Source organism: Malassezia vespertilionis, chromosome 2, assembly GCF_029542925.1.
Source record: "Malassezia vespertilionis chromosome 2, complete sequence".
Taxonomy (NCBI): Eukaryota; Fungi; Basidiomycota; class Malasseziomycetes; order Malasseziales; family Malasseziaceae; genus Malassezia; species Malassezia vespertilionis.
The window spans coordinates 1,210,413-1,227,288 of NC_079248.1; the positions used below are offsets into that span (position 1 = coordinate 1,210,413).

Sequence of the window (16,876 nt, forward strand, 5' to 3'; positions counted from 1 at the left end):
CGTGCTATGCTACGGCGGCGACTTATACAGTGGTCACGATTTCCGAGGCCTTTTCCAGCGCGGCGATCTGGGTGAGTTGTTAAAGGACGTACCATCTTGGTGCACTCGCGGCGGCGCGCGACAACGTGGTCCGACTCCTTCATAAGATCCTCCAGCACCTCGGGCTGGTACAGCTCCTGCAGCAGCTCGCGCTGGAGCGAGTCCTTGGCCTGCACCACGAGGTTGAGCATAATCGCCTTGGGCACCATATCGATCACGGTGCGCTTTGTAATGTTAAAGTAGGAAGTAATCAAGAGTTTTATCACGTCCGTCTCCATCGACTCGCGGTCGGTGAGTGCGCCGGACGCCTTCAGGCTGGGTGGCGGCGGCTCCATCGCGCCCTTCTTTTGCTTGTTCTTGGTGGGGAAGAAACTGCTAAAGAAGCCCGTGTTCTCCTTGATATCCACGTCGAGATCCTTGCTGTTGACCATCGCCGAAGTCACGGGCTTGCCGCTCTTGAACTCGGGCGGCGGGTGCGACGGCGCATTGAGGCGCTCCGAAGCCATCGCAAGCGCCTTGTGTCCCGACAAAAAGTCGGGATGGCCCGTGTTTAGATAGCATGCTTCTGCAGAGATAATATCGCTCACCAGCTTTTGTGTCGGAGACATGCACCGCTTAAAGTACTGGATCACCACGACATTGAAGCGCTCGCGCAGTGCAGGGAACCGGCGGAACGCAGCGGTCTTGGAAAGGAGCTGGGAGAGGATGCGGACCAATTCGTCGTAGACGAGCGTGGTGCACTTTAAGCTGGGGTCCTCGAGCCGCTTGATCTGCTGCTTTACAATCACCTCAAACGCGGTTGTGCCGACAAACAGCGCAGGGGAGGAGCCCGAGGAGTTGTACAAGATGGTGCGGATGTCGGCATCCTTGACTACGTCGAACGGATCGATGCTCTTGACGCCGTTGCTGAACAGTTCGTGGAACACAAAGCTGATGCGCGCACCGCCAGCCAGCTCGTTCACCGTCAAATCGTTGCTGTTTCCGTCGATGACCGTGCGGAACTCGTTGCAGAATTCGGTAATGACGGTCAGTACATGGCCCGCATGGCCCTGGTCCCCGCCGACCCCCCCGAGCGACTGCAGCTCCATTTGGAACTTGGCGAGCTGCGTGGTGATCTTGGACTTGATATCCGGGAGTGTGCTCCGGATATGGTGCATCAGGATCGAGCTCAGCTTGCGCGCAAGGAACGGTGTGCCGCAGTACGCAGCCTTGGACCGGTAGCTGGAGTGGTTCTCAAAGAAGGAGCGCTCCGCTTCGAGCGCAGCGCTCACATGCTTCTTGTTATCGATGTCCCGCTGGCCACGGTTCACTACAGGCACGTATCCAAGCCGCAAAGGGATGACGCGCCCAGCAAGAATATCGACCACATCCGTGCCCACGTCCATCAGGTCGACCTTGGTCAGGACACCGAGCGTGCGCGTGCCCTCGGGATCAACTTCTGCGGCTAACTTAAGCCCGTCAGAGTTCGCCAGGTCGGTGTTTGCGGCGGTGACGGCGAGGATGACGGCGTTGGGCTTGGAGATGTACTTGAGCACCATGTCCCGGATCTGGCGCTCAATATCGCGCGGCTGGTCGCCGACTGGGTTCTTGGTCAGACCCGGAAGATCAACAAGCGTGAGCGTAAGCACATGCGGGCTATAGATGCGCAGGTTGATCGGCAAAGGGCTGATCCCCGCATTCTTGCCCGTCTTGAGCTCCGTGTCGCGCATAATCTCCTCGCGGATCTTGTTAAAGTCAAAATATTTCTCCGAGCCGAGGTGCAAAAACTCGCCCCACTCGTCGGGGCTCGAGCCGTCCTCGTGGCGCGGGGCAATCACGCCGTTCTCGGGCACACGGTGGATAAGCTGGAGGACAAGGGGACGGCGCGTCACAATGCCCGTTCCGCGCGGAAGAAAGTCGCGCCCAACAATGTTCTCAAGCACACTGCTCTTGCCAGACGATTGGCTGCCGAGCACAGTGATCTGCGGAAGATCAATGGGGTTCTGGATCCCAACCTGGAGTAAGTGTGGCGCCACGACATACATCGTTGAATGCGTCCTGAAGCTGCGTGTCAGTGGGCGCGAAAGACGTACTTTGTTGACGAGTTCTACAGGCACACGGTGCTGCGTCAGTCATGCTCACCCAGGCGCATGCAACGTACTGATCAACGACTGGTCCATAGTTGCCTCGTCGTCCACTGTCGCAGGGAGCCTGTGCGACCGCACGGCACAGCTCTGCATATTTCCCAGTCACGTGCGGCCTGGAAATACGAGGGCCCAGGCACCTTGCCATGCCGCTGGTGGATGCGCACTGCCACGCGACAGAGGCGCTGCGCGACATGCCGTGGGACGCATGGATTGCAGAGATGCGCTCCGTGCCACTGGAGCGCTTGTGCATCATGTCGACGGACTTGGACGACCAGCAGCTGGTCGCCCGCGCCGCGCAGGCCCTTGGCGCAAAAGTAGTCCCATGCTTTGGCGTGCATCCGTGGCATGTGCACGCAATCTCTTTGCATGCAGGTACGCTAGATGTACTTGAGCATTATTCTGCGCTGTTTGGGTCATGCACGGAGGATCCGGCGCGCGAGGCACTCTACCGCGCGCTGCCTGCGCCTGTAGGTGTGCAAGATGCGCTCGCACAGACGGCCTCGTTTCTGCGCGCATTTCCCGGTGCCTGGGTCGGCGAGGTGGGCCTAGACCGCAGTTTCCGTGTGCGTGATCCGAACGGGGGGCTGACCAAGCTGCAGACGCCCATAGCGCACCAGCTCGGCGTGCTCGAAGCGCAAGTCCGCCTCGCCATCACGATGCAGCGCGCAGTGAGCATGCACAGTGTGCGCTGCACGGGCCATACCAACGCATTCCTGGATGCAATGCAGCGCATAGAAGGCTTCTCTGGGATCGGGGTGGATTTGCACAGCTGTACACACAGCCCTGCATCCATTGCCCTTGTCCAGCGCGCGCACGCCAATGTGTACATTTCTTTTTCACGCGCCATCAACGCGCGCTCGCCCACGTTTGCCGATCAGGTTCGCGCGTGTGATCCATCGCGCCTCCTGAGCGAGTCGGACCTGCACGAGCCGCTTACGCTGCTGCCCATGACGCGCGAGGTTGTGCACGATTTTGCCCATGCGCTGGGACGTGCGCCGGACGCAATGGAAGCGCTCCTGCTTGCAAACTTTGCGCGCTTTTGCAAGGGGGAAGCGGGGTGAGATTGTAGGATAGGATTGCTATAGAATATGGTGCAACGAACAAATGGACGGCGTGCAACTATACGGCGTTGAATTGTAAACGAGGGTATATAAACGTGCCAGGAAAAAGGCTAGGATGCGCTGTGGGGGGCGTAGACGTACTCGGTGGTCTGTGCAGCAACCAGTTCGTGGTGATTCCGAAGCGCCCAGCTGCGGGCATACATGCTCGCCTTGAGGAACTTTTTGCTTGCATACTTCTTAAACACAAACTGCTCCTCAAACCCAGGCTCAATGAGCTTCTCTAGCAAGAGATTCGTGCCTGGGATCAGCTGCTCCTCGGTGAAGCGCGAGTAGTAAACAAATGCGTCGTCCCACGCGCCGCCGAGCATGCGCTTGGCAAGGTACATGCCAATCGCAGCAATGAGGCTCGGGCGCGCGCGGAGAAAGAGATGGCTGAGGAGCGTTACTTCCATGAGGAACTTGCACAGTGTCCGCGTTTGAATATCGTAGTCGTCTGCCTTAGAAATGCGTCGGACCCACGAGTAGGGCGAGCAGTATGTCGAGACGGTAAAATCGAGCGTGGAAAGCACAATGCGCTCGCCCTTAAGGATCTCTTCGCGCGAGTAGCCATTCTCGGTCATAAATACAAATTCTTCGACACTCGGCGCCAAAATCTCCTCGTACTTGGATGCAATAAACATGGCCGTGACGCCAACAAGCTGCAGCTTGGCGAGGCTCACGATCCGCGCGCTGAGAAAGCGATCTACGAGGTTGACCGCAATCCAGAGCGTCTCAGGAAGCATGTGGTAGCGCATGTGCACCTGCAAGAGCCAGTCGACCAGTGTGGTGCGCATATGCCATTGGATTTCGTCCTGAAAGTCCATATAATTAGGGTTCGGCATGGACTCGCGCTCACAGCATGCCATGTATTCAAAAATGTCGTCCGCGTACTCGGCGACCATACTCGCGTCGCGCGCCTCTTCAGGATCGAGGCCGAGACGCATCATTTCGTCATCGTGTGCGGCAGTAGCACGATCCAGCTGGCCGAGCTGGACGAGCTCGTGGCGCTCTGCTTGCGTCGCATACGCTTGCGGAAGAAGTACGCTCTGCCCGTAGCGCTCGCAAATGTCGGCAACGCGGCGCTGCGCATCGAGCTCGAGATCGAGGGGAAGTGTCACAATGCCCGCTGGATCCACATCCAGCCCTAGCACGGCAAGCGCTTCGCTGTCGTCAGAGCGCAGGCTGCCAGAGGAATGCGAGGCGCTCAGTTCAAACGAGGCGCTCTGCGACGCGGGAAGCTGTGCCTCTGTATCGGAGGCCGCGTCGCGCTGCTCGGGGCGCCATGCATCGGTGCGCATCGACAGATCCGCAGTCTCGGCAGCGAGTATGGGAACGACGGCATCCGGTGCGCACGCACTTTCATGCGAGGTAGGGATATCGTGCGCGGCAAGCTCTGCGCGCGCACTTTTTCCGAGGCGCGCAGCATCCTTAGCCGGCGGTTTGTGCGGAGCATATGTGTACTGGTGTGAGTTTGCAGAGTACGTACAGATACTTGGTTGTGATCGCGATTGCTCACGTCGGCCAGGGCGGGCCGCGGCGCGCGGTATTCATGTGCGAGTTGTTTTTGAGGAAGAAGCGCGGGCTGCGGAGCGCCCAGCCGTGTTGGGCGTGCGCGATCGCGCATAGCGTGGCTAGTGTGGTCCATCAGTGCCTCGTACAAAAAGAAAGGACGGCCGCACTAGGTTTGCATAGAACGGCGAGCGTAGGGAGGCAGGGAGGGAGAGACAAGCGACAAGGCTTCGACGAGCTCCCAAAAAGAGGTGTATACACAGATGCCCGCCTCACTGCAGCAAGCTTGCGATATTTGCGTCCATGCGGCACGGACAGACGTGCTGGCCTTGTTGAGAATGCGTCTACTGCGCGTGTTTACGGCCTTCCTATCGAACGTCCTTGCATACACGCCTGGTCATTCTTGCACCCACGCGCCCACAAACTTTGGGTCCCCCAGGCACATTTCGATGCGCACACCGGTTGGCCAAACCGGCGTGCCGCACGCGGCGGAGTTCTGAAAATGCCCATCCAGCGGCATTCGCGCCTATGCACAACACTGCACTGCAAATACCACTAGTAGGAAGATTGGGCCCATATCATTTTCTGCGTGAATATGCATGATTTTTGGCCGTGCAGCTGCGCATACCCACACGCCCACACGCCCGGCGCGTAGTGTCACGTGCAGTACGCCGCCGCGCCAGGCGCACAGGTTCGCCATGGCCCGCAACGCGACGCGCGGAAAAGCACGCAATCAGCCGCAGCGTGCGATCAAAGACGCTGAGACGGCCGAGCGCCGGGCGCGGCGCGAGGTACTCCTGAAGCAGAAGCGCCAGCGCAGGCTCCTTGAGCTCGGTGCGTCGTGCTTCCCGCCGCGCCAGCGCGAATCGGCGCCGAGTGTGGCGGCAGAGCAGGCGATCAGCAATGTAATGCTGCAGTCCGCTTCGGACACCAACGCGCCGCCCGTGCGTGCAGACCGCGAGATGCATAGGACCAGCCCCGCGGTGCGGCGCCTGCTTACGGCGCGGCGCGGCGCAAACGCACTCCTCGACGAGGCACACGCGCTTGGGCACCTGCGCGCGCTGCCCGATTTTGCGCTGGGCGCGTCGCGCTACCCTGTGCGTGCTTTGTGCGGCGTATGCGGCTACTGGGGCGACATGCGGTGCATGGTGTGTGAGGAGCGCTACTGTGGCGTGCAGTGTGCGAATGTACATAAAGAGACGCGATGTGCGCGCGGTATATACTAGCTACGCATGGAATGTGTAAATACGGCAATATGCTCGAGCCACCAGTGCATAGCTTCTTCCTGCGTGGATGCGTCCACCTCCCCGAGTGACGCGTACGTGCGCTCCAGCATCTCGGTGCGCTCTGTACTTGCGGGGTCGGCGTGTAGGATCGCGGCGCTGAGTTTCGCGAGCAGCGCGCGCAGAAGCACGAGGTTGACGCTGGGAAGCAGCGCAGCAATGCAGCGCGCAAATGCCAACGAGCGCACAGGATCCGTGATGCGGGTGCGCACCATGGCGATGTCAAGCCGCTCGATGCACCACCACGCGAGCGAGTCGCTGCGCTCCGAGAGGGAGGCAACGACGGTGGTCAGCGCCGCCTCGAGCTGCGTGTCGGTGAGCAGAGAGGGGTAGCTCGCAAGCACGAGGTCTACGTAGAACGGTGTGAGCTCTGCCGTGCACGGGCTTTGGATCTTGTATAGCGCGAGGACAAACGCGTGTGCAGACTCAAACGTGTCTTGGAAGCGCGTGTCCTCCAGGTAGGGCTGGGCCATGGGCAAAACGAGGCGGTCGACCATGGTCTGCGGGAGCTCCGCGGCGAGTTGCTCGGCGATGAGGAGAAGGTAGGTCGTGTGCATGCGCTCGCCATGCCCGACACTGCGCGCCAGCGTCGCGTCGGGGCGTGCGCCGTGCAGGATATCGAATGCGAGCGCTGCAGTGAGCTGTGTGCACGACTCGGCATCGTGGCCAAGCACGTCCAGCGCCGAGTAAAATACTTTTCGGTACGACTCAAACCCGTCGAGGCCAAACGTCGCGGTGCAAAAATAGAGCGGCATGTAGATATGCAGTGCATCGGAAAGCAGGCGCAAGTAGGGAAGGGGGATATTGCTCCGCGGCATCGGCGGCCACACGCCGTACGTTGCGTCTCCGGGGGGATACGTTGCCACCGGCGACGGGCACATCTCTGCAACGGCGCTCACGACGGCGTCCAAAAGCATGGTCGTGGCAAACAACAGCGTCTTGAATACGCGCCAGAAGCTCGCGCTGTACTCGCGCGAGGCTGGCGCGATGGCGTCCGCCGGCGCGCCTGCAAGTACGCTCGAATTCCACGCAGTATCAAGGCGCGTCGCAAGTGTGTGCAGAGACGTAAGGCACGCTACCTCGCCCAAATACGCCTGGAATTGCTCCGCTTCCATGGCCAGGCCAAGCCGCTGCAGTGCGTCGGAAAGCACGCGCGCGAGGGGCCCTGCACGTTTGAACAAGGAATCGGCTTCGCAGCGCGCTGCCCAGTCGACGCCGGGCATCGATGCTTCTACGACAATGCCGTCGGGCGAGGTGTAGGCTTGCTCAAACGCGTGGTCGAGTGCGTGCCCGTGAAAGATGGCGAGCAGTGCAGGAAAGATGGTACTTACCCACAGCCGATCGTCGGCCTGCGCAAGCTGCGCCGCGTCCAGGATATCGGCGGAGTGCGCAACGAGCACGAGCGCGGCAGTGCGTGTGTGTGTGCTGTCTTGCGCTGTGGACAGTGCCTGCAAGAGGGCCGCACTTACACTTGTCCATTCGCGCGCAAGGAGCGTGTGCAAAGCGCCCAGGCCCAGCGACAGTTTGGGCTTTTTCTGGCGTGCGGTATGTACGCCGCACAAAAGCCCGGTCAGGACGGTAAGCGCGGGGAGGTGCGCGCGCTCTTCAGCGCGCGGCAGCGCTTCGACAATCGCCTCTACCCAATTACGCAGCTCGCGCGGTGCGGCACTGGGACGGTGCTTGGCTACATTGTCCCGAATCAGCGCGATCCGCTCAGAGACTGCAAACATGACGGCTTGCACTACTGCGCCAGTGCGATCTGCAAGCGCGTTGGGATCGCCCGCGCCGAGCCACAGCGTCGGCGAGTTGACGAGCACGCTGGTGAAGTCGGCTACGTTGGGCTGCGCCATGGCGCTAAGAAAGTGGCCGATCGCGCCGTATAGCGTGTTCCGGTCCATTGCATCGAGATGCTCTGCATTGGGCAAGGGCGAGAGCAGCATACTGCGCAGCGATTGGTACGCAGCGTCGCTCCCTGCGGCATGCGCCGGCCGCTTGGGCTGCATCGTAGCGAAGGTAGAGCACGTGGCGAGCTGAAAATGGCCCAATTTGCCCATTCTCCCCCCCATGCCGAACGCAGGGACGCCGGCCAAGAAAGGCAACGATCCGTTTGCGAGGCTTGCGGCAAATACGACGCGATCGCCGCGCGCGTCCGCCCCACCGCCGACACCCAAAGATCTGCACGATGCGTTTCTTCTACCGCGCGCACAAGAAACAACGTTTCATCGGCGGCTGCGCACACTCCTGCTAGATTTCGTCAAGCAGCTCATTGAGTGGGAGGAGGAGCATACGCTCGAAGGGATACGATGGGCGTCCGAAGCGCGGCAGGTATGGGACGAGATTGCAAGGTATGCTACGGCACCGGTCACTAACTCTAGCATCCTACGCACATCACCCAAAGACGACGAGCAGCAGCGTGCAAGCCTAATACCCCTTTTACAAACGCTCGAACACGCCACCACCGAGCTCTCCAGTGTGCTTGCGCGACTCGAGAAGCACGGCGCACGGATCACCGTGCTTGCCGACATGGGCACCGAGCTCTTGCTCGAGGCATCCGACGGCGGCAAGGAAGCCGCAGCGTTCGGCGTGCCGATGTGGGGCACATGGACCATGGAACGGTTCGGTACGTGCACGTACTGCTGACCACAGTACTCGCCATGCGCAGCCTTGCACAGCAGTATGCACTCTCCACTACAGAAATTGCTCTGCTGGTCCCGCAGCTGTATCTACCAACTACGATTGCTCCTGCCGACGCACCGACAGACACGGCAAAGCGCGCGATTCTCGAGCAGTTTGTCCGCCTTCCCCATCTGCACCCGTCTGGGCTAGCGAGCCACGCGCCGAGCTTTGGTGCCGACGCCGCGCTGGCCACGGGCGCCAGCCGCCATTTTTTCGAGCACGTGTGCGAGGCAGAGGTGCGCGGCTGGTAGCCCGATCGGCCCGATGTCGAACAAAGGACGCGCCGCACAAAGACCAGGTCTGTGCCCTGCCCAGGGCGCAGCTCCTCGCTCCTGCATGTGGCCCACTCCCAACGACAGCTGCACAACGCAGACTTCGATAGAGCAGGCAGAGACGGAGCAGGCTATTCATGAGCTCTTTGCACCTTTTGAAAATGACGCATCCGCACCTTTTCCGACGCTTCGTCGCGGAGAGCACGCTGCTTTTTTGCAGCGCATGCTCGAGCCGCTTCCCGCACCATTTGTAGCATTTGATTCTAATCGCGCATGGATTATTTACTGGGTCGCACACGCACTGGATCTCATGGGAATGCCGCTGCAGGGCGCAATGCGCGTGCGCGCCGTCTCCACGCTTTTGCATTTTCAAGATCCGCACGGGGGATTTGGCGGTGGGCCTGGTCAGCTGGGCCACCTGATGAGCACGTACGCGGCAGTGTGTGCGCTCGCGATTCTTGGCAAGCCAGGTGGAATGCCGAGCGAACAGGATATCGCCTCGGACAAGCTCGCAGACGGCCGCGGCGGCTGGGACTGTATCGACCGCAAGCGCATATATGCATGGATGATGCGGCTGAAGCAGCCAGACGGTGCATTCCTGGTGCACGATCAAGGAGAAATAGACGTGCGTGCAACATACTGTGTCGTGGTGATTGCGTCGCTGCTGGGCATCGCAACCGAGGCGCTTTTCCAAGGCGTTGCAGACCATATCGCGAGCTGCCAAACGTACGAGGGCGGGTTTGCCGCGTTGAGCTGCAGTGTGCTTGTGATCGACCACGATACAGTGCGCACCGGGCTGTCGGTGCATGCCCAGCCGCCGCAGGGCGAGGCGCACGGCGGCTATGCATTCTGTGCCTCGGCTGCATACACGCAGCTGTGTCTCGCTGGAAAATCAAGCCGCGTGGATACGCGCAAGCTGGTGCGATGGGCGACATCGCTGCAGGGTACACCGTACGAGGGCGGCGGATTCCGTGGTCGCACCAACAAGCTCGTCGATGGATGCTACGGCTGGTTTTGTGGGGGCGGCTTGATGACCTGCCTCGAAGCGCTCGTTTTTCCACCGATGCAAGAGCCGGCGCAGGACATGGACCTGGAGTCGAGCTCGTCGTGGGAGTCTGCACAGGAGCCGGAGCTGTTTGATCGCGCTGCACTCGCTGCCTACATCCTCGTCGTCGCCCAAGCGCCTCTGACGGGTGGCCTGCGCGACAAGCCAGGGAAGCGCGCGGATGCCTACCATACCTGCTACAACCTTTCGGGTCTTTCACTCACGCAGCACAAGCTGCGACCGAGCGTGCAGCAGCGTAGAGAGGCAGAGGCACAGCTGGCCCACGCGCCTGCGCTGCTGCGAGCGCTGTACGGCGCGAGCCTTGCCTGGGCGCCCACCGACGTGCCAGAGAAGGACGCGCTGGCTGCAACGCACCCCGTATTTAACGTTGGCTTGACGCACGTAGCGCAGATGATGGCACACTGGTACATCGCATAAAAAGAGATTGTATAGCGCAACAGACCATTTCGCAAAGGGACCTACACGAGAGCCTACAGATCGTACCTAGCGAGGATCGAATCGGCATACTCCTTCTCCGTCTTGTCGCTCTTGCGCGCTTCGATCCGTGCCTCGACGGTGCGCAGCATCCCCTGGAACATATCCAAGTGGCCCTTCAGCGTCGTTTCCATATCTGCAGTGAGGGGGTAGCCTTCATCGTCCGCACCCGCCCGAATCTGGTCGGTCAGGTGCACAATGTCAGCCGAGAGTGCCTTGCTCAGGTGCGCTTCTGCCGCTTCGGTCGCCTGGAATGCTTTGGCGGGGTCGTCTTGGACGATCTTTTCGGCAAGCTTGCGCGCCTTGAGTGCATGCTGCGCAAGCAACGTGCCCCACTTGTCCCCGACCATATCCTGGAGCTTGTCCATGAGCATCTCGCTGCTGACAGGTTCCTCAGCCTGTTGTTGGCCCTCGAACGGCATCTGTTTTTGTTTCGAGCGCGCGCGCCGCAAAGCTTCCATCGAGCCGCGCGCGACAGCCTCTTCCTCGGCCAGCTTCCTGGCCGTCTCCTCGTGCTCCTCGCGCACGAGGCGTTCGCCAATCTTGATCGCGGCGTCGACATCTTCCTCGCTCATGCCAGGGCGCGCCGACACCTTGGGCTTTGGCGCGGCGGACTCCGAAGTGCGCTCTGCCTTGCGCTGCTCCTGGGGAGCCGCGGGCTCCTTGCCGTACACAACCTTGTCGACCCAGGAAGAGATGCTGCGGTGCTTCATCGAGCTGCGGTACTTTTCCACCCGTTTTCCGCCCGCTTGTCCGTCGATCAGGAACAGCGCCGGGACCGTGTTTTCGTTCAGCTTAACGCCCAGTACATTTTCTGCCGCCTCAAACACGCCTGGTTTTCCCGTGTACACATACCCAAACGGTATCCGCTCGCGGTAGTCGAGCGCAAGCGAACGGTACAGCGAGGACGACTTGACCTTGGGCGAGAAGAGCACTATTTTCGGCTCGCCGCGCTTCTTGTCTACAAACGAGGCAATCTGGCTGGCCTCGAGGCGACGCACAGACTCGGTAGGGAGCGCATCGATCATATGGTCCATGATGGCACGCGACGTGCGCTCGCCTTGGTAGTCGCGCGGAAGCCGCTTCTTGGTTGCGGGAAAGAGTTTGAGTGTGGGAAAGCCCTGCACGCCGTACTTGGCGCACAGCGACTGCGATGCACTGTCCTCGCAGTCGACGTACGCAAGCTTCACAACACCGTCCATCTCGTTGGCCACACGCGAATACTGCGGCGCGAGGTTCTTGCAGTGACCGCACCACTGCGCGGTGAATGCAACCATGGTAGGCTTTTCGATTTGCAACACCTCCTTGTCAAAGTTGGATGCATCCAATCGCACCACACGGCCATGGCTCGCAAAGAGAGCCGCTTGTACATATACAACATACGCCAACAGCACGGCAACACAACGCATCATGTTGGTGGTGCAGCGCCAACGCGTGGCAGCATTTACACACGTGACCACGTGCGTGCCGCTTGGAGACGGCCATGACGCCAGGGGCCGTTTGCGCGGCGCTGCGCTCCATCGAGCGGCGAGTGCACACGGCGGCGCTCGTGGGCACGGCAGAGAAGCATGTACGCTCCTATGCATGGCCGCGCCCGGTCCGTGCTTCGAACTTGGATCTCGATCCGCGCGGCGTCGACTACGCGCTCTTCGAGCCGATCTCGGACGAGTATGGCACTGTGCATGCAGAGACATCGCGCATCGCAGTGCTAAAAGCACCGCCCGTGGCGCTTCTGCATAGATTGCTGCACGCACACAAGTACGACGAGGCGCTGCGCACGTTGCTGCAGCTGCACGTTTTAGATACCCCGCTCTCGGCGCTGCCGGAATACAACGATGCAGCACGCTGGTTTGCGGCGCACGGGCGGTATGCGGATGCGCTACATTGGATCGAGCTTGCTCCTGCCTGTGCCGGGCTCTCGCGGCAGTTCCGTGCCGCGATGCAGCAGGCAATGCAATGGCTTACACGCGCGCCGCTGACCGAACGCAGCGAGCACGCAGTTCTGCAAAAAGCGTGCATGTACGCCGCATCCAAAGGGTACATCGATGCACTTACCATCGGGATGACTCACATGTACCGCTACCAGCTGTGGCCGGACGAAGGGCCCATTGCGTTCTGGGAGTCAGTTGCACAAGCGTACACCGGCACTGCGCCCAAGTGGCAGCGCCTTGCCAACCGCGTATATCACGCGCTCGTTCGCGGAGGAGGCCATGCGCATGCAGAACCATGGGCGCGGCTTGCTTCGGCCGCCGCGCCCGACGCTAGCACAGTGGATACGCTGCGCCCGACGCGCGATCCAATGCTTGACGCGCGTGTCAGCGAGGCACTGCGCGCTGGAAACTTGGCCGCTGCGCGCAAGCTCCTGCTCAAGGCACGCGCGACGCCAGGCGTCGAAATACTCGCTTCGCTTCTGTGTGCCGCTGGGCGGACGGTGGCCGTGCGCGACGGCGCGAGAGAGTGTGCGACCGGCCAGTTTCTACGTCCATTGCGCCGCGCAATCCTGCAGCGCAACTGCGCGTTGTGGTACACGGCGCTGGTACGTGCGCGCGAAAAAGAGCACGACTGGCTCGGCGCACTGCGCGTGTTTCGCTGCCGGTTTGTTCCCGTGCCCGGCCTGGATACGCACCTGCTCGACGCCGCCGAGCGCGTTTGCCCGCCACGCACACAAACGGAGTCCCACGCCGCCGCATCGCTGGCCAACAGTGATGCGCGCACGGCGGCGCATCGCACGGCGCGCGTACGGCTGGATACCTCGGCATACCTGCTTGGGTCTGTCCTCCGCGCGCTGGTGGGATGCTGTGCCCAGGACCGTGCGCTGCTGTACAAGCTCTATGCACACACCCTATCCATCCTGCGCCAGCCGCGGCTTGCCAGTGCACGTGCGTTTGAGGCGTTTATTCCTGCACTGAGCGCCGCACATCCGGCTGGGTTTGTCGGTGGGGAACGAGGCACGATGCCGAGTATGTGGGACATGTTGCGCGACATGCACGGGCTGCGCGTTTCGCCACGCGCAGGCACATGGACCATGTTCATACAGGCGCTTGTCCGCGATGGCACACACACGAGCTGGCAGCTTGCCACCGCGATTCTCGCACGGATGGGCGGCAATGCACCTTGCGCGCTGTTGCCCGAGACGCTTGTGCTGCCGACTGCGACGCTGGGCGTGTATACGGGAGTGCTGCAGGCGGTACTACCGCAAAATACTGCGGTGCTGGCGCAGTCGCGTGCGGCGCATCGCGCGCGGACTGTGCGGAATATGCTCGACGATGCGATTGCGCGTGGAAACGTGGATGCAAAAGAGGCACGCGCGTATGCGCCGATGCAAGCCCAGCTTGCCAAGCTGGGAGATGGGGGACATAGTGCAGAGGACTGGGCTGGTCGAGGCGTGTAGAGGTGTGTGTATTGGAAATGTAGGTAGCGTGTACTACGTGCAGCGCTGCTAGCTACCATGTACTGCATGCTCTCTCTCTCTCTCGCAGACAACGTGCACATGCATCAGCGTTCGGCACGTCGCGCTACTTCTCGAGTCTGTTCAGTTGCTGGTGCATGTCGCAAAGGATCGCAGAGTCCGACTGGGACTCGAGGGACGGCACTAGTTTTGGAGGGGGATCGCTGAAAACAACACGCCAATTTCGAGCTACAGGCCGCGACGCCCCAGGGTAGGACATTCTCCTGCTCCATGTCGGCAGCGGAGTAGAGGGAGGGGATACGCTCAGGTCCGAAGCGGGGTTTTCGAATACAAACTGCCAGGATCGGGACTCGGCCCCAGGGAATGACATGCTTTTCCGGCGTGTCCGCAATGGAAGGGCAAAAAATAATCGATAGACAGTATGTCAAGCGGAGACGCCGAATGCGGCGGTGGTGGTGATAGGACAAGCACATCTATCCGCCAAAGCTCCCCCCTGCGCGGAACGAGCGTGGATGGGCCCTGACACATGCGCGCTGCGCACCGCAAAGCCGCACGGACCGTTGCTTGGCCTCCACACAACCAGCGCGCACAGCGCCGAGCGCCGGCGGCCACTATAAAAAGCGCAAAGCAGGAAGAATGCATGTACAGCGGTGTAGAGGCACGGTGCTGACTTTTCATTAATGTACATAGTCCACACGCTTGATTGGATGCAGCATCGACGGCGCGCGGCATCCATCCTCGCTGGCCTTCCAGCCCGTGTACAGCTCCTTGGCATGCTGTGCATGGTAGTAAAAGGAAGAGTCCTTGTGCAGGTTCTCGTTCTTCTTTTCGTAAAAGTTGGGCCTGTTCAGCAGCTTGTACAGCTCATCCACGTCCCATTCGTGCCGGAAGTAAATAGGATGCGGCGCAAACACGCCTTTGAACGGGAGCGGCAGCGTATACGTGAATCCCGCGGTGGGGTAAAACGACTGGCTATCCGAGCTCTCCATCTGGGAATGGAGCACCAGGGTCGTTGGCCACGCCTCGCAATGGAGCGACTTTTTCGCCTCGGCATTCACGACGTTCATCGCCTCCATCAAGGCGCGCGACATGCGCATATTTGTCCCGATCGACGCGCGACGATCCGTGTCGCGTCCTTTGGGATAGTTTTGCACATCGTGCGTCCAATACCATCCCGAGCCGCGCGGATCGAAAATAGGCCCGAGCGTGATCATATCGGCCTCCTGGCCCACAAAGTTGTTCTGCTCCTGCTCGCTGCGCCAGTTTTGCTCCGACTCGGTGACGTTGGGAATGTACCAAGTGTCGTACTTGTTCATGCCCGGGAGCAGCGGCTCACGCCTCGCGTACTCCTCAATGCCTTCAAAGTAGTCGAGATAATTGCCAATGTAGCGCACGTCCATCTCCCAGTTGTAGATAAAGTCGTACTCTTGGTGGTCGAGCCAGAATTTTTGCAGCGCCATGAGGCAGGAGCGGTACGAGGTGGTGGCGACCATGTTGTTGATAAACTTGCCCGGGAGGCCCGCATACAGCACCTCGAGCTCTTTTTCGCTCCAGAAATCGACCAAGCCCCAAAACTCGCGGGGAACGCTTTCGATCAACACCCTGTATCGGTCCCACTCGGAAGAAAAAACAGAGAGCGAGTGGTCCTTGACCTCAACAAGGATGCGCACGTCGTACGGCGTGTTGGGATTGTTCAGGGTAAGCTCGCTGATCATCGCACGCAAGTTCAGAATGTCGTCTTCGCGCCACGGATAGCCCTGGTAGCTCCGCATTACGACCACGGTGCGCTTCGTGCCGGGAGTGGTGTGGTATAGCATCTGTGCATTTTCGCGGCTAAGCGCAGGACGCGACGGATCGAATGGCCGGGCACGCATCTCGCGCTCTATCGCCGTCTCGTTCCAGCCACGCTCCTCGAGACGCTGGCGGTAACAGCCGTCCATAAGGGCACGCCAGTCTGGCACGAACAGATCGTCATCATCGCGCATGTTGGCCACGGTGAGATTGTAGCGCAAGGCGGCTTCCCACATCGAGGTTGACACTGCAGGATCGCGTTGGAGCCCGTGCAACGGGTCGTATCCGATCCGCGCACGCACCTCTTCGGTCGACTGGATGCGTGCAGGGCGCTTGCCGATGGGCAGCGGATTGTCGGGATCATCATCGTACACAAAGGCGCGGTCGCTGTCGGGCAGCAGCTGCTCTGGGAGTCTATACGTAATGTTGAGCGCCTCGTCCGTATACATCCCATAGCGCTCGCGGTAGGTGATGCACTGGCCCGGATCGAGGCCAACAAGCTGGTGATCGCCGACAATCGCCAGGGGGTGCGACTTGGGTGTTGGGTGCGCGTCCAGCGGGCTGAACGGCACAGAGATATTGTGGGGCCCTGGGCACTGGTTCATATGAGGGGGAATAATGGGGTGCGAAGGGCGCACACTGATCGGCATGCCCGCAGCATCGCGCGGCACCTTGACGTTGGGGTTCACCCGATAGTACGCTGTCTCGCGCCACTCGGGGCGCCCGACATTAAATAGAAACACGGCGCTCAAAGAGCCAATGCAGCTGACGGCGAGCACCCCTTTCCAGCGAATCAGCAGCTGGTGCACAATATACAGCAGAATAACTGGGATCATGCCGACAAAGCCAACGCGGTCGTACATGTGCACACCGCGCTGCGTGCGCTGCTGAAAGCCTGGCTGCGAGACTGGACTGGGCAAGTCATGCTCGTCTGAATCCACCTCCGACGTCTGTACCGGTTCGTACGGCTGGAACTGGAAGCGCTGCGAAAATGCAGCATCGTCCCATGCATCGTCAGGGACCGACACTGGCGTATCGTGCTGTCCATTCCGCATCAGAGGCGCGTCGCCTTGGGACATGGCGAAAAAGCGCTGGGCGTGGATGGCAGACGTCACATCGGCCGAAAGGGCA

The 16,876-nt window shown here is 60.7% G+C and overlaps 9 protein-coding genes across 9 annotated transcripts; 4 read left to right on the top strand and 5 right to left on the bottom strand.

The window, feature by feature from the left end:
* Window positions 1–22: 22 nt before the first annotated feature.
* Window positions 23–2,198, bottom strand: VPS1 (dynamin GTPase; the record flags this gene model as incomplete). Its single annotated transcript, XM_056206273.1, has 5 exons — window positions 23–67; window positions 93–2,033; window positions 2,062–2,082; window positions 2,112–2,125; window positions 2,180–2,198. The coding sequence occupies 5 exons, from the start codon at window positions 2,196–2,198 to the stop codon at window positions 23–25; spliced, it is 2,040 nt and encodes a 679-aa protein (XP_056062248.1).
* A 110-nt stretch (window positions 2,199–2,308) lies between these two features.
* scn1 (Cut9-interacting protein scn1) lies at window positions 2,309–3,226 on the top strand (the record flags this gene model as incomplete). The annotated part of the gene is made up of 1 exon (XM_056206274.1): window positions 2,309–3,226. The coding sequence occupies one exon, from the start codon at window positions 2,309–2,311 to the stop codon at window positions 3,224–3,226; it is 918 nt and encodes a 305-aa protein (XP_056062249.1).
* Window positions 3,227–3,336: 110 nt separating this feature from the next.
* On the bottom strand, window positions 3,337–4,889 carry CLB4 (B-type cyclin; the record flags this gene model as incomplete). The annotated part of the gene is made up of 2 exons (XM_056206275.1): window positions 3,337–4,725; window positions 4,752–4,889. 2 exons carry the CDS (start codon window positions 4,887–4,889, stop codon window positions 3,337–3,339), a joined length of 1,527 nt encoding a protein of 508 aa, XP_056062250.1.
* A 1,107-nt stretch (window positions 4,890–5,996) lies between these two features.
* Window positions 5,997–8,060, bottom strand: MVES1_001430 (uncharacterized protein; the record flags this gene model as incomplete). Its single annotated transcript, XM_056206276.1, has 1 exon — window positions 5,997–8,060. One exon carries the CDS (start codon window positions 8,058–8,060, stop codon window positions 5,997–5,999), a length of 2,064 nt encoding a protein of 687 aa, XP_056062251.1.
* Window positions 8,061–8,121: 61 nt separating this feature from the next.
* On the top strand, window positions 8,122–8,984 carry MVES1_001431 (uncharacterized protein; the record flags this gene model as incomplete). The annotated part of the gene is made up of 3 exons (XM_056206277.1): window positions 8,122–8,402; window positions 8,433–8,677; window positions 8,704–8,984. The coding sequence occupies 3 exons, from the start codon at window positions 8,122–8,124 to the stop codon at window positions 8,982–8,984; spliced, it is 807 nt and encodes a 268-aa protein (XP_056062252.1).
* A 244-nt stretch (window positions 8,985–9,228) lies between these two features.
* Window positions 9,229–10,488, top strand: RAM1 (protein farnesyltransferase; the record flags this gene model as incomplete). The annotated part of the gene is made up of 1 exon (XM_056206278.1): window positions 9,229–10,488. One exon carries the CDS (start codon window positions 9,229–9,231, stop codon window positions 10,486–10,488), a length of 1,260 nt encoding a protein of 419 aa, XP_056062253.1.
* Window positions 10,489–10,541: 53 nt separating this feature from the next.
* On the bottom strand, window positions 10,542–11,957 carry MVES1_001433 (protein disulfide-isomerase; the record flags this gene model as incomplete). The annotated part of the gene is made up of 1 exon (XM_056206279.1): window positions 10,542–11,957. One exon carries the CDS (start codon window positions 11,955–11,957, stop codon window positions 10,542–10,544), a length of 1,416 nt encoding a protein of 471 aa, XP_056062254.1.
* Window positions 11,958–12,028: 71 nt separating this feature from the next.
* On the top strand, window positions 12,029–13,936 carry MVES1_001434 (uncharacterized protein; the record flags this gene model as incomplete). The annotated part of the gene is made up of 1 exon (XM_056206280.1): window positions 12,029–13,936. The coding sequence occupies one exon, from the start codon at window positions 12,029–12,031 to the stop codon at window positions 13,934–13,936; it is 1,908 nt and encodes a 635-aa protein (XP_056062255.1).
* Window positions 13,937–14,631: 695 nt separating this feature from the next.
* MVES1_001435 (uncharacterized protein) lies at window positions 14,632–16,824 on the bottom strand (the record flags this gene model as incomplete). Its single annotated transcript, XM_056206281.1, has 1 exon — window positions 14,632–16,824. One exon carries the CDS (start codon window positions 16,822–16,824, stop codon window positions 14,632–14,634), a length of 2,193 nt encoding a protein of 730 aa, XP_056062256.1.
* Between the last annotated feature and the right edge of the window lie 52 nt (window positions 16,825–16,876).